Consider the following 13,360-nt stretch of genomic DNA (forward strand, 5'->3'; position numbering starts at 1 on the left):
GAGCATATATTACTTTCCTGGTTCGCTCCGATGTTGGTTTTATGCCCACCCCTTTTCAATCTGCCCATGTCTGAGATGCACAGTGCAGGCGTACAATCATGAGCAGCTTACGACACTCAGTGAACACTGGGTGCCTCTGCATGCTCTAGCAACATACTGCTCAGCTGAAGGGAAGGGATTCTTGCTGTCTCTCTCTGCTCTAAGCATCACCTAACAAGCAAAGCGAACAAAGAATGGGAAATAAAGCGACCCTTAGCCGGTCTGTGAATGAATGGTAACCTCTCTCTGGAGTAAAGGTTGTGCCGGTCCATGGTCGTTGCAAATGATGGACATTAAACAGATTGACAAATCCTGTGGAGTCGTTAGTAAAGAGTTTGGAGTTTTTTTCACGCCACAGTGTTAACTGCAGTGGAAAGGACAGAGGGAGAAGGAGAAGATCAAGCTCATGTACATAGTTCTGAAACTTGCAGGTCCTAGGAGGCAGCTCAAAAGCTAGCTGGACAAGCCTTTCGCTCGTTGAGCAGAAGCGAAGTGAGACATTGTGAGCTTGCCAGCCTTGCACAACATTGAAAGGGACTGAATTTGTAGCACAGAGGGGTCTTTTTTAGCTCTGCATATAATTAGTCCAAACACAAAGGAAGCAACTGAATGGAGGTTGTCACTCTCTGGAAAAGGGTGGGTAAGACACTTTTTAATTAAATTCTTTCATGAAGAAAGATTTTTTTTTTTCCTTTGCTGCAGCATTTAAAATGAACAAAATCACTATCATTTTACCTTTGAATGTCTGTGAACTTTAATGCTGCACAGCTCCTGCATGCTATAAAGTGAAATATTTGCCTCTGTGTTTGTTCTGTTTGCTGTTTTGCTTTGGTTTTCGGGCTTTGTTTCGTTGGTTTGCCTTTTTTTTTTTTCTCTCTCCCTTAAATAAAATATGATGTAGAATTTGAAAAGACTCAATGGACATTCTCAAGCCTATTTGGAAATATTCTTGCTAATGGATTTCCTTCTTATTGGTCTCTGTTTAAACTGGCTGCTGAGGAAGCCCCCGGGGTTGATATTGTGTACGCTGGGTATCTTTTCTAAAATGCTTCCAGCTGTGAATAGTGGGTGTCCACAGCTCTGTCGGTGTGAGGGCAGGCTTTTGTACTGTGAATCACTGAATCTCACAGAGATGCCTCGCAACCTGTCGGGCATGATGGGCTTGTCTCTGCGGTACAACAGCCTTTCAGAGCTGCATGATGGACAGTTCACAGGGTTAATGCAGCTCACGTGGCTCTATCTGGATCACAATCACATTTGCTCAGTGGAGGGGAATGCCTTTCAAAAATTGCGGCGAGTTAAAGAGCTCACCCTGAGTTCCAACAAAATAACCCAACTGCCCAACACCACTTTCCGCCCCATGCCAAACTTGCGCAGTGTGGATTTATCATACAACAACCTGCAGTCTTTGGAGCCTGACCTGTTCCACGGGCTGAGAAAACTGACAACTTTGCACATGCGGTCGAACGCCATCAAGTTCGTGCCGGTGAGAATTTTTCAGGACTGTCGCAGCCTGAAGTTTCTAGACATAGGATACAATCAGTTAAAGAGCCTGGCTCGAAACTCTTTTGCTGGCTTGTTCAAACTCACTGAGCTGCACCTCGAGCACAATGACTTGGTGAAAGTGAATTTAGCCCATTTTCCCAGGCTCATCTCCCTGCACTCCCTCTGCTTGCGAAGGAATAAAGTTACCATTGTAGTAAACACTTTGGACTGGATATGGCAACTCGAAAAGATGGATCTCTCCGGCAACGAAATCGAATACATCGAACCTCACGTTTTCGAAAGTGTACCTCATCTCAAATCCCTGCAGCTGGACTCCAACCGGCTGACCTACATCGACTCCCGAGTCCTTGACTCCTGGAAGTCCCTCACGAGCATCAGCCTCTCCGCCAACGCCTGGGACTGCAGCCGGAACGTCTGCGCCCTGGCCTCCTGGCTCAGCAACTTCCAGGGTCGCTACGACAGCAACCTGCTCTGTGCCACCCCCGAGTACGCCCAGGGAGAGGATGTTTTGGACGCCGTGTACGCCTTCCACTTGTGCGAGGACGCCGACCCCACGAGCGTCAACACCTTCTCCCCGGTGACCAACAACAGCGAGCAGACGCTGGGCTATGGCTCGGCCACCGCCACCTACGACGCGCCCGACGGCGACGAGGACCGGACCACGTACGCCGTCACCATCACCATGCCCGGCGAGAACTCCGAGAACGCCGTGCAGATTCACAAGGTGGTGACGGGCACCATGGCACTGATTTTTTCCTTCCTCATCGTGGTTTTGGTGTTGTACGTCTCCTGGAAGTGCTTCCCGGCCGGCTTAAGGCAACTAAGACAGTGCTTTGTCACACAGCGCAGGAAGCAGAAGCAGAAACAGACCATGCACCAAATGGCTGCCATGTCAGCCCAGGAGTATTATGTTGATTACAAACCCAACCACATTGAGGGAGCCCTGGTGATCATTAATGAGTACGGATCTTGTTCCTGTCACCAGCAGCCAGCGAGGGAATGCGAGGTGTGATTTTCCTTTGGGATTTAAACAGTGTGCAACCAAATAACAGCGTGCAGGCAGACAGTGGCACGGGGTGGGAGGGGGGGTGCTGGGCTGTGCTGGTGATTTCTGATGTGCACCCCTGCCCAAATTGTTTAAGAGGGGCTGTCCAAAAGACTTGATATTTTAGCTTTATCGTGTCTTAAAAACCTTCAGGACAGCCAATCTTAAGGTTTCATATGCTAATACTCCCTTTGAAGATCTGTCAATATTCAGGAATATCTGAGAGTGTAAAAAAAAGGTACCAATTATTGATCTTTTGTAAACTAAGAAAACTGTTTAAAATAAAAAAAAATAGCATTTACAGTTTTTACAGACTGGTGTATATTACATGAATGGTTCCCTGTATACAAAATGCAACAGTTTAACCTCTCTCTTCATGCTGAGTGTTGAAATGAAAAGTAGAGGAGCAAAGAAGCCACGTAAAATAGAAAGCTTAAAATGACCCAGGTGGCTTCCCATTGTAATTAGCACACATTCACGTACATCATGTTGCTGAAGATATGAAGCATGACACTGGAATTCTATTTTTGTTAATGTGCTACCTGTAACTGGATGTCAGTACAACAAGGAGCCAGAGCACCTCAGAAAGGCTGAAGTTTTGACTGTGTCACTAGGACAGGATTTCTGAGGATTTTTAAGTACAGCTCTCTTGTTAGTTGCTGTAAGGTCCATAAAAACTGCATTATAACCCCTAAAAGTATTTTGTATCAAAACAGATGATATTGTGAGGACTCTCTAACAAAAAACAACCAACAAAACCCCAACAAGTGAAACACTGCCAAAATGTGCTCATCCAAATTTTCTTTAATATTAAAAACCAACAAAAAAAAAAGCTAAATTTAAAGGTTTTCACTTGCATTTGCCACTTCTATGCTTGTTTTGAGCTATGCCAAGAGCAAATACCCCCTCATATTGTGCTCTGTGGTGCCATGGTGAAGAGCAAAAGCAATTATTTGGGTCTCAGTGGTGAAACTCAAGAGCAAAACCACTGTCAGGGTAAGACAGGGAGTTTTCAGAGCACCCCTCTGGGTCCTGTAGTGAAGTGCTGGCAAAGCCCAGCTCATGTCCCTCCCTTCCCCTAACAAAACAACCCCAAAACCTCTGCAGAGGCTGGAGGCAGATGCACCCTCCTCACCAAGCACTGAAAAATGGCATTGATGGATTTAAGCAGTGATTTCATGATGTAGAATCCCACAGCTGTTTTATCTGACTGCCCTTAAATAAAGGCTTCCTTTCCTTGTATTTTGGATTTTTCATTCCAGAATGTGAACAAGCAAACGATTGATCTTTTCAGCAGCTCCTCTCGCACTAATTGACGATGAGGGAGTTTTATAACATCAGGCAGAGCATCTTGAAATTTTCTTCCTACAGCATTACATGTGAATAAAATGTGATGGATAATGAACTGGGTGACATTTCTATGCTTTGTACATGTTTCTCTATCCTCAGGTTACCACCAAGAGAGGAGCAATTCCAAAATTTTACATGTCTTTTAATGTAACACAGTTTGTTTTGTTTTTTTTTTCCTTTTTCATTGCAATTAAGTGCTATCTTACAAGGGTACAGCAGGCTTATAAAGCAGAAAAACAGGCACAGAAGAAATAATTTGTTTTCTTGCACAGCAGGTTTTAGCCATTAATTTAAAATGTAAAGAGTGAATTTTGTGTTTCTTTTCTGACTGAAACTATTTTTAAGGAGTCAGAACTTATTTTCCTCTATTTGGTACATTTCATAGCATGTATTATAAAACATGAAAATAACCTATTAATCAAAATTTTTCCTCAATGAGACTATAATATCATCTGTGAAAGCAATGAGACTATGTACTGGCAGAGGACAGTGTCACAGAAAATTTAATGAAAATCAACTGCTTATTTTTTTCCTAAAGCCACTGCAAATTCACCCCCAGCTTTCAAACAAGCAAGCACTGTTAAACCCAGGCTTTTCTCTCTTTAAACAAATGCACATTTCTCTCTCTGTGCCTCAAGCCCACAAGGGCCTGATCTATCCTGAAACTCCCAAGTGACCTGAGGGGTTGAGTGTGCATGTACAAACCCAACAGGAGGGGCAGAGGGAAGGTACAGAACCCCTCCTCTCTTTGGGTTCCTGACCATGCTTGAAGCAAAAGAACTTTATGCCATGCTAACTGTGGGCCCAGCTATATTTATTTCCCCCATTAAACCTTTCTCTGAAATCAATAGGGAATTTAAGTGTGAAAAATTGGCTCTCTAACTTTGGACTGGGCTGTGTGTTCCCCAAGCCCCCAGGCAGCACTTGGGTACAGCCACTTGCCAGGAAGCTTCCAAAATCAACCAAGGTTGTTAAAATACTGTCTGCATATGGTAAAACAAAACATGAACTGGCTTTATTTTGATAATGACCCCTTGTTGGTATCAGGAAATGTGTTGGTGCAGTCATGGTTTGGCCCCTGTGAACCTCAGACAAGCCTGGTACCAACAATCAATCATCCCGTGGTTGTATTTCTGTGTATTTTTAGCATTTTTGTGGGTTGTATTTGAAACACACGAGTGACTGCACCCCTCTGGAGTCATCCCTGCTGTTTATTGGTGTTAGCAACCTCCAGCTACGTTTGCAAAGATTTGAGCAATTCAGCCTTTGGAATTTATTCACCTCTGTGCTCCATGCATCTGGCACTGACAGCCCAAGTAAATGGAACAGAGAATTTTCCTTTGAAGGTGCAGTGGTTTCTTGAGTGAGAGCAGATTTGGGCTTTGCCTGTTGCCACTTCTCCTGGAGAGAGGTGATGGCCACCAAAGGCTTGGCACCCTGAGCAGGATGATGGATGGATCCCTCCATGGAGAGCACAGCACTTATTAAAGGATGTATTTCAAAATCCTCCTGCAGAAATCTCCTCTAGAAGGGTAATCCCTTCCAGAGACAAGCTCCTGGTGATCCCCAGAGGATTTCTGGAGATCTTGACACCCTCTGAATATTTACTGGAGAAAAGAGGGTGTCACTGCTGTTACGAGGCATGAAGACACTCCACAGGGTGCCCACATCCAGGCTGAAAATTTACACACAATATGTGTGGGTAATAAAGAAATAAAAGAGCCTGTATGTCATTTCAATCCAGCTATTGCAAATCCAGTTATTCATCCTGCTCCAGGCTACTTGCATTGGTGTATATGAGAGTTATTATATTTGTACTGCATTTAGAGCAACTGCAGGGACAGATTTTCCCCAATTCTTTTTTTCCAAATTTCATGTTCAACAACTGCCCAGAGATAAGTTATTCCCTCTCTTTGATGCCCTTATTCTGGCCTATTAAATGGCTCCAAAATCAAAAGGACAAAAAAAAAAAAAAAAAAAAGAAAAAAAGGATGCTTTTGGGGTGAGTTGTGAACAGTGTTTTGTCAATGAACTGCTTGGGGAATATCAAAGGAAAGGAAATATTTTAAACATTCCCTTTTTGATGTTCCACTTAATAGGACTAATCTCCCTTTTATAATTAAGTAATTAACATTATTTTTTTATATTTAACTGTCTTTTTGCACATAAAACAGAGTGAAAGGCAAGCAGAAGCACTACCTTTCCTGAGCTGGTTAGCAGTACCAGTGTTACAGATCTCTAATATGCATTTTCTTGCTGCTAACATCAATACCCACTCACAGTGCACCCAGTGCTGAAGGAACTGTTGCTGTGTATGCTTTGAATGTATATAAGGGATGATTTATTTTCCTTTCTGCCTTTTTTTCCTTCCTTTCTGTATTACTTTAAAAAAAAATGGTATGAAACCACAGAATCGATGCTAATGTACCACATTCTGTTTCTGGGCTGAAAATATAAAATACAAAGAAATTCTGTTCAAGGTGCCAATTCCCTCCTTTGCCATGTCTGGGTGCTGCAGGGGGTGAGCCCAAGGGATGAGCCATTCCTTGTGGTCACAGCAAGGATGCTCTGGACAGGCTGATCCAGCTCCCTGCCTACCTGTGCCACAGAAAGTCCATGAACCATCCCTAAGGGTATTTTTGTATGCTTTAATATATTCTGTATGTTTTCATGGCTAAGGCATTGAGGGGTAGTTGAAACGAGTCTATTCGATAATTTTGTTCAGTGCTGATAGAAAACCCCAAACAACTCTCATTAGCTTTTGAGATGGACTGCATTTGTTCCTTGTGTGTCTCATTCTGCATTAACAGCAAAAGGACTCTCTGAGTCCCCCTTCCTCCCCCCTCCAGCTTCTACAGTGGTATTCAGAATGGCAAAAAGGGAGTGTTTAATGTGGAAGCTCATTTCTAGTGCTATTATAATAATAATAGCAGTGATAATAATGAAATTAAGAGGAGACAAAAGATAAGAGGAAAGACTGGAGTAATGGCAACCAAACTCAGGGTGTTTCTGGATTCCTCTGCCTTTTCCTTTTGTGAAGATGGTTAACCTAAAGAAGCAGCACAGATGAAAAACCAAGACTGAGGGTGGGTGGAGAAAGCAGTTTTAAAAAACTGTGCAAGCAGGGATGAAACAGCTTCTGCAAAGGAGGGTACACCACTAAATAGCTCCATTCAGCAGGAGAGAGCAAAGGAGGGGTGAAGGGACAGCATGAAAGGGGAGAGCCGCTGAGAAGGCAAGGGGGGCACTATGCACGCACGGGAAATGAGATTTTTCCGTGCCTTGCCCTGCCACGTTGGGGCTGTGGCGAGGACAGCAGCAGGGGTTTGATGTCAGGAAGGTGCCCAGCATCTCTGTCCGCGTCCCTTGGCCGTTCCCAGCGGAGCAGGAGGGAGCGCGGTCGCACTCGCTGCCCCTCACGCGGGCCCGCAGCGCCGTCACTTCCTGCGCCACCTCCGGTCCCCGGGGAGCGCCGTGTGCCCTCACCCACCTCACCCACCCACCGCTGCCCGCCCCGCTCCCGCACTGTAAGGGCTGCGTTTCTTAGCTATCCTAATCACAGTTCACCACTACAAAAGCAGACATTTCTACCCAAAATACCTTTTTTTTTTTTTTTTTTTTTTTTTTTTTTTTTTTTGTTAAGAAGCCCTCACCCAGAGGGATGGGGTGATCTTGAGCTACTGCGGATTCTCCTGCTAATTATATCCACGCTCAGAACCAGCTTTCACACTCACAGCTCTAATGACAAACAGATCCGAGATATTTTTGCTGTGTTCAATTTACCATTATGCACCAAGGTTATGCTTTTCCTTGACCTGCCCAACCCAGGCTAATATTAACAAATTGAGCATTTATGCCAGTTTCTTTCCAAGCATGAAGTTGATTAGGAAGTTAGGAAATGCTGGTGATTTAAAGATTAACCTTTCATATAATTACTGACATAAACCAGAGCTATTAAGGTATTAGAAACAACTATTCAGAGCATATTCTACATTAAAAACCAAATCACATTTAGAGCCATGCGAAAGACTTTCCATACCAGCCAATTTTTTTTAATTTTTTTTTTTTTTTTTTAACAGCAGAAGAAAAACCTGGTGAAAGGAAAGGAGTAAGCACAGCCTACCTCTAAAGTTATGGGGAGGAAAGCAAAGCTATAAAAATAATACAGAAACCAAGCAACAGTCTTCTGCTGGCAAGACACAGCTTGTAATTGGGTGGGTGGGTGGCTGTGAAGAGCTGAGATGAATGCTGCAGAGCACTGTAATTTTATTGCACCCTGTCTGCTCTAAAGTGAACACACTTGCAATGAAATCTGTATTTCTGTGAGAACAGGGCAATTGGATTTTTGGGGGTTTTTAGATTTGTCTTGTTGGGTTTTTTCTGGTTTTTGTTTTTGTTTTTTTTTTTTTTTTTTTAATTAAGATCACGTCACTTGTTGGCATTCAGGCACAATTCTTGAGGCTTTAAAGCAATTACTGTTCTTATTCCCTTTGCTGGGTGATAGCTGGGGGGGACAGTCAAAGGGAAGAGGCTGCACTGAAAGGAGTTTGAGCTCCAAGTTCCAGATTTGCGTCACAAGAGAAGAAATTCAGTTGAAAATAAACACCAGCTTTTCACCTTTCTCTCCATCTCTCCCTTTCCTAAAAACCCAAATACGTAAATATGATAAAAATCAGGGATCGGTGGCAGTGCTAAAGGATTAATACATTGATACTGTGCACATCTGAGCTTGGCAAACAGCACCTACTATTCTGCTAAGGCACTTTTATTTTAAATGATTTCCCTGCTCTCATGTTCTGCACATCCTCACCATACACAGTCACTTCTGCCAGAAAATGTCTTTCAGCATGGGTGCTATGGGAACATGACCAATTCCCTTCCATTTCTGAGCTAACAAAGACTAAATCCAAGATTTCAAAGGCAATAGGTAAGTAGAAAAATCTACTTCATCACTGAATTATCACTTTTAGCACAGCAGATTTCTTTGACTGATGTGATTAGACACTAAGCCCAGTTATTCATTTATTACCGACTTAATTTTGCCCTTTTTGCTGATGTGCCTTTCTCCTGAGAGCAAAACAGAGCACAGCGCTGGAGAGAGGGCTGAAAATGTTTTTTGGTAAAATCTAAGATTTATAAAAATATGCATGGACACATCAAACTGATTTAAGGGCTGATTCAATGAAAAAAAAAATGCAGCTTATGTACAGCAGATCTTCCTGCAGTAGCACACCTCTGTACCCTAGTGGTTACTGTCAGGTATGAGCAAACATCCTCTGAGAGCTGGGGGATGCAACCTGAAAACAGATTTCTGAATACCTTCCAAAATATATATATTTTCCTCTAATTTTTAACCTTTGTTACCCCTTCTCACATTTTTCATTCCCAGAGCCTCACAGGCAGGGTGAACCAAAAAACACGAGGGGGAGGAGGAAGAGGAGAGCTCTGAAAATCCCAAACTAAGCTGCCAGAACAGTCCACAGCTTTTGAATTCCTGAGGTTTTGAGCCTTTTCACAACTGTCAGCCCTTTGAAACGTGTCTGCTATCAACCCTCTTTGCAGGATGAGAGGTAAAGCGAGCTCCTAAGGGTAAACCTGGATCTGTCTTTGTGGTCCAGTGCCTCTCTGACAGCCTGGCTTGCTTAGAGAGCCTGGTAAATATTAAAGAATGTTAATAATAATGAGATAAACCATCTAGGGATTTTTTACCCACTCTTCTTTTTTCTTTTTTTTTAAACTTGGCTCCATATTAAAGCTTATCATGACAGAAAATTTACTTATCTGATCCACATTACTTCCCAATGCAATTCTTTTTTTTTCCACAGCAAACAAATTTGTGGCTGCTGCTCCAAGGTTTGCTGTCCTCATGCTAAAGAGGCTGCTGGATGTCAAATGTTTACCTTAATTCCATGTAAATGTCACTCCATATTGGGCATTTTGTGTTTCTTTACCAGCAAATTCAGCTGCCTCCACCTTCACAAACCTTCCCCCTGCACCAAAACTCCCTTTCCAAACAGCCCAGAACCCTCTGCTCCTGTCAGATCAAATGCCCAAACAACAACTGGATGCCATGAATTCCTTATGTAATTGCTGCAGTCTAATAAATGGGATGTGCATGCTATGGCCTGGGAGGTGAAGAAATCCTGGAGAGAGCAAACAAGCAGGAGGAATGCAGCTGACGTTCTCTCTCTGGGGAAAACCCACAAAACAAAATCCCTGTGAGGGACAGGGCTTGGGGAAGGTGGAGGGCACAGAGCACCAGCTGAAAAAAAGGGGGATTACATGGGATAGAGGAAATCACTCTAAAAAATAGCGGGGAAACCTGTAAAGGGGGCAGTGCCCCTGTGAGATGAACCATAAAGAGATTTAGGTGGTAACCAACACAGATGATCCTCACCAGGTGATGACAAAGCTCTGTGGTGATTTCTGATAAAAAACCACACCTATATAAACCTACATCTGCAGTGGGAAACAGAAATCCACAAAGTCCCAGGGAGCTGAAACCAGGGCTTATTCCTCTGTCCATCTTTGCTTTGTCATGATCGGCTTTTTGATCAATGATTTTAAAACTTTTGCTTTTTTTATTGCTGTCATGCCCCATGGAGATTGTGCTTTGGCCTCATGGGGAATATGCCCAGCCAAAAGTTGTTTTCTAAATGGGTGGCACTTCTAGACTGAAGCAAATCTTCCCATATTGCTTTGTGTGTCTATTTCTCTGATTCTAGCAACTGTTGGGAATTACATTAGGTAATTCCCTAGCTGGCAGAATGAAGAACTTCCCAAAAAGTTCCCTGAGTAGTTTTATGAAGTTACACTGAGTATCTTTCCTAATAAGAGTTGAAAACTCTTTTTTTCCCCCTGGTTCTCTTTTCCCACCATGTAGGATGCTCCAGCCCCAATCTGTCATTTTTCATTAGCACAGGAGTCAAGCTATGGCTATTAATGAAAACTCTTAATGAGGATTTGATGAACAAGTCCTGGAAAATCAAACTTGAAACAAACAAGCTAAAATCTGTGTCAGATCTATTTTTTCTATGCTAGAAATTGGGAAATGAAGGCCTGTATAAAGCGCTAGGGAATTTAAAACAACAAATCATATTTGGACTTTTGAAGAGCTTTTGACAAGATATTCAGTTTCCCATAAATAAGACAAGCTCCATTGTCATAGAAAACTAGGTAGGATCTCAAAAATACAGTGGCTTTTTATTCATACAGGGAAAAAATGGAGCACAGTGTGGTCCCAGGGTCGAGGCTGCTGAATCATCTCAGCTATGATCAGGAAATAGATGGCATTTTTCAAATGACAGATTATTTATGTTGTGAAAAAGAATGGAAATGGTGTGGATGTGCAAAGGGTGAATGGCTGAAGCTTATATAAGCTTTGATGGATGACATTCTGAATTGTCAAATACAAAGCAAAAGACAAGACATAAGGGGAACTGTTCATCTGTGCCTCGCTGATGTAAGTTAGAGGCAACAATTGGACAACTGTCTTCCAGGGGATTGCATTAAAATCTCTGCCCAGTGTGCAGAGAGGGGGGAAAAAAGAGGAAAAAAAAGGAAAGTGGAATAACATCTCTAATGGAACAGCTCTCAAGAAATTAAATAGTGTGATTATAAAACACTCAGAAAATTCTGTTAACGCTAAGCTAGGAAAGGCTCTGGATAAGGATAAATCCCTGCCAGGAGAGAGGATGGATGGTTTGGGCAAGTTTGCCAGGTGAACAAACCGGACCTGCCAGAGCGGCACGAGAGCAAAACGTGGATGCACCGCCCCCTAGCGGCCGGTGCCAGCGGCTGCTGCCGAGCGCTGCGAACCAGCGGCCGGGGAACCGCAACACACCCGTCCTTTCTCTTCCCCCTTCCGTCTGATGTCACTTCACCGCATATTATTATTTTCTACTCCTCATTAAAGTGCCTGCTGCACTCCTGTGTTGTTTCTTGTCGTTACTCAGTGCACAAGCTGTTGTGCAGATGGGTTTTTTATTTTTTGCTGCCTGCTTGGAAGAAGAGGATGCAGAGTGTGACAGGGGCCGCGCACACGCTGGCATCAGGAACAATCATAAAATTTAAAAAATAACATTTGGAAGTCACTGTACACGACATCACTGATGCAAAAAAAAAAAAAAAAAAGGCATTAAAAACAAGGAACAGTTGTACAGAAATGGGAACATGGAACTAATTTGGTACATACATCCCTAAACTTCATAGATTAAAAAAGATACAATTTTAGGAACAGCATCTGGGACAGGGAACATCATGCAGTGGAAATGGTTTTCTTTAAATTTCTTACTCATGGACCAGTCACTGAATTTCAGTGTTTTCAACCAACCTGCACACCTGGGGAAACTGAGGCTGGGTGAATCCTTCACATCCCCACATCCTGAACACACACAGCTTAGCCCTGGTCACTTACTCCCACCTCTGTCTTATGTAGGACATGCAAAAAACTGGAAGAATCACCATTTTTACAATTTTTTCAGAATAATTCAATATAACAGACTGTGGCATTCACATTCCGTGAACACGATTCCTTCACCCAGGATCTCTCTCCTGGGAAGCTGAAAAGCCTCAAAGAAAAGGAAAGCAATTCTTATCTCATTTGCTTCTCCTGTGTTGTGCTCATGTGGAATGTGTTTGGAGATTGTTCACCCACAGGTGATTGTTCCATTGCATTCTGCTGGGAGTTGTTTTCACTCTTTGGCCAATCAGGGCCAAGCTGTGTCAGGACTCTGGAGAGAGTCAGGAGTTTTCATTATTATCTTTTTAGCCTTCTGTACGTGTCCTTTCTGCATTCTTTAGTATAGTTTAGCATAGCATTCTTTAATATCATATAGTGTAAGACAGCAATAAATTAGCCTTCAGATAAGATGGAGTCAGATGGATTCTTTCCCCTGTCTCTGGCTCTGCATTTACAACACCAGACCATTTTCTGCTGCTGTTCTGTAACCATCTACCCTGGAACACTTTGTGGACAGAGGAGAGGAGATGCTGAGCTGGATGCAGAGAGGGGCTGGGAGCACTGAGCAGGAGCTCAGCCCTGTCTCTGGCTGAGGTAACACCAAACACTTTGTCAGAACTGGGTGTTTTGTTAAAATTGCACATTCTACCCCAAAAAAAGAAGAAGAAAACAGAAGAAACCCGGAGCAGAACTGAACATCCTTCAGTTGCATCTACTGCACCCTCAAGCTAATTGATTCCAGTGTAAGCTAATTGATTCCAGTGTAAGCTAATTGATTCCAGTGTGCCAGGCTGGGCTTGTAGGGCAGATGAGAAGTCACAAGGAGTTGTATTTGCCTCTTGTAAAAATATTTCCATAACTTCAATTTTCTCAATTCCTGCTTCAAATGCCACCTTCAGCAGTGATTTTAAGGATGCAGCAGGTAAATTTATGTATTTGATAGGGAGAAATATTAACCC

At 43.0% G+C, this 13,360-nt stretch overlaps 2 protein-coding genes across 5 annotated transcripts in view; one reads left to right on the top strand and one right to left on the bottom strand.

Annotated features, from left to right (window-relative positions):
- CTNNA2 (catenin alpha 2) overlaps positions 1 to 13,360 on the bottom strand; it is a 484,474-nt gene that overhangs the window by 160,532 nt on the left and 310,582 nt on the right. The window contains exon 1 of one of the 4 annotated variants that reach the window (XM_059470197.1): positions 1,833 to 1,939. The exons of the other annotated variants lie outside the window; for them this stretch is intronic. The gene's annotated coding sequence lies outside the window, so the exon portion shown is untranslated. Of the gene's footprint in view, positions 1 to 1,832; positions 1,940 to 13,360 lie in introns of those variants that run through there. 4 annotated transcript variants of the gene reach the window in all.
- On the top strand, positions 156 to 2,830 carry LRRTM1 (leucine rich repeat transmembrane neuronal 1). Its single transcript, XM_059470202.1, has one exon. It carries the CDS (start codon positions 995 to 997, stop codon positions 2,555 to 2,557), a length of 1,563 nt encoding a protein of 520 aa, XP_059326185.1. The 5' UTR covers positions 156 to 994; the 3' UTR covers positions 2,558 to 2,830.

Source organism: Ammospiza nelsoni, chromosome 4 (genome assembly GCF_027579445.1).
Source record: "Ammospiza nelsoni isolate bAmmNel1 chromosome 4, bAmmNel1.pri, whole genome shotgun sequence".
NCBI lineage: Eukaryota > Metazoa > Chordata > Aves > Passeriformes > Passerellidae > Ammospiza > Ammospiza nelsoni.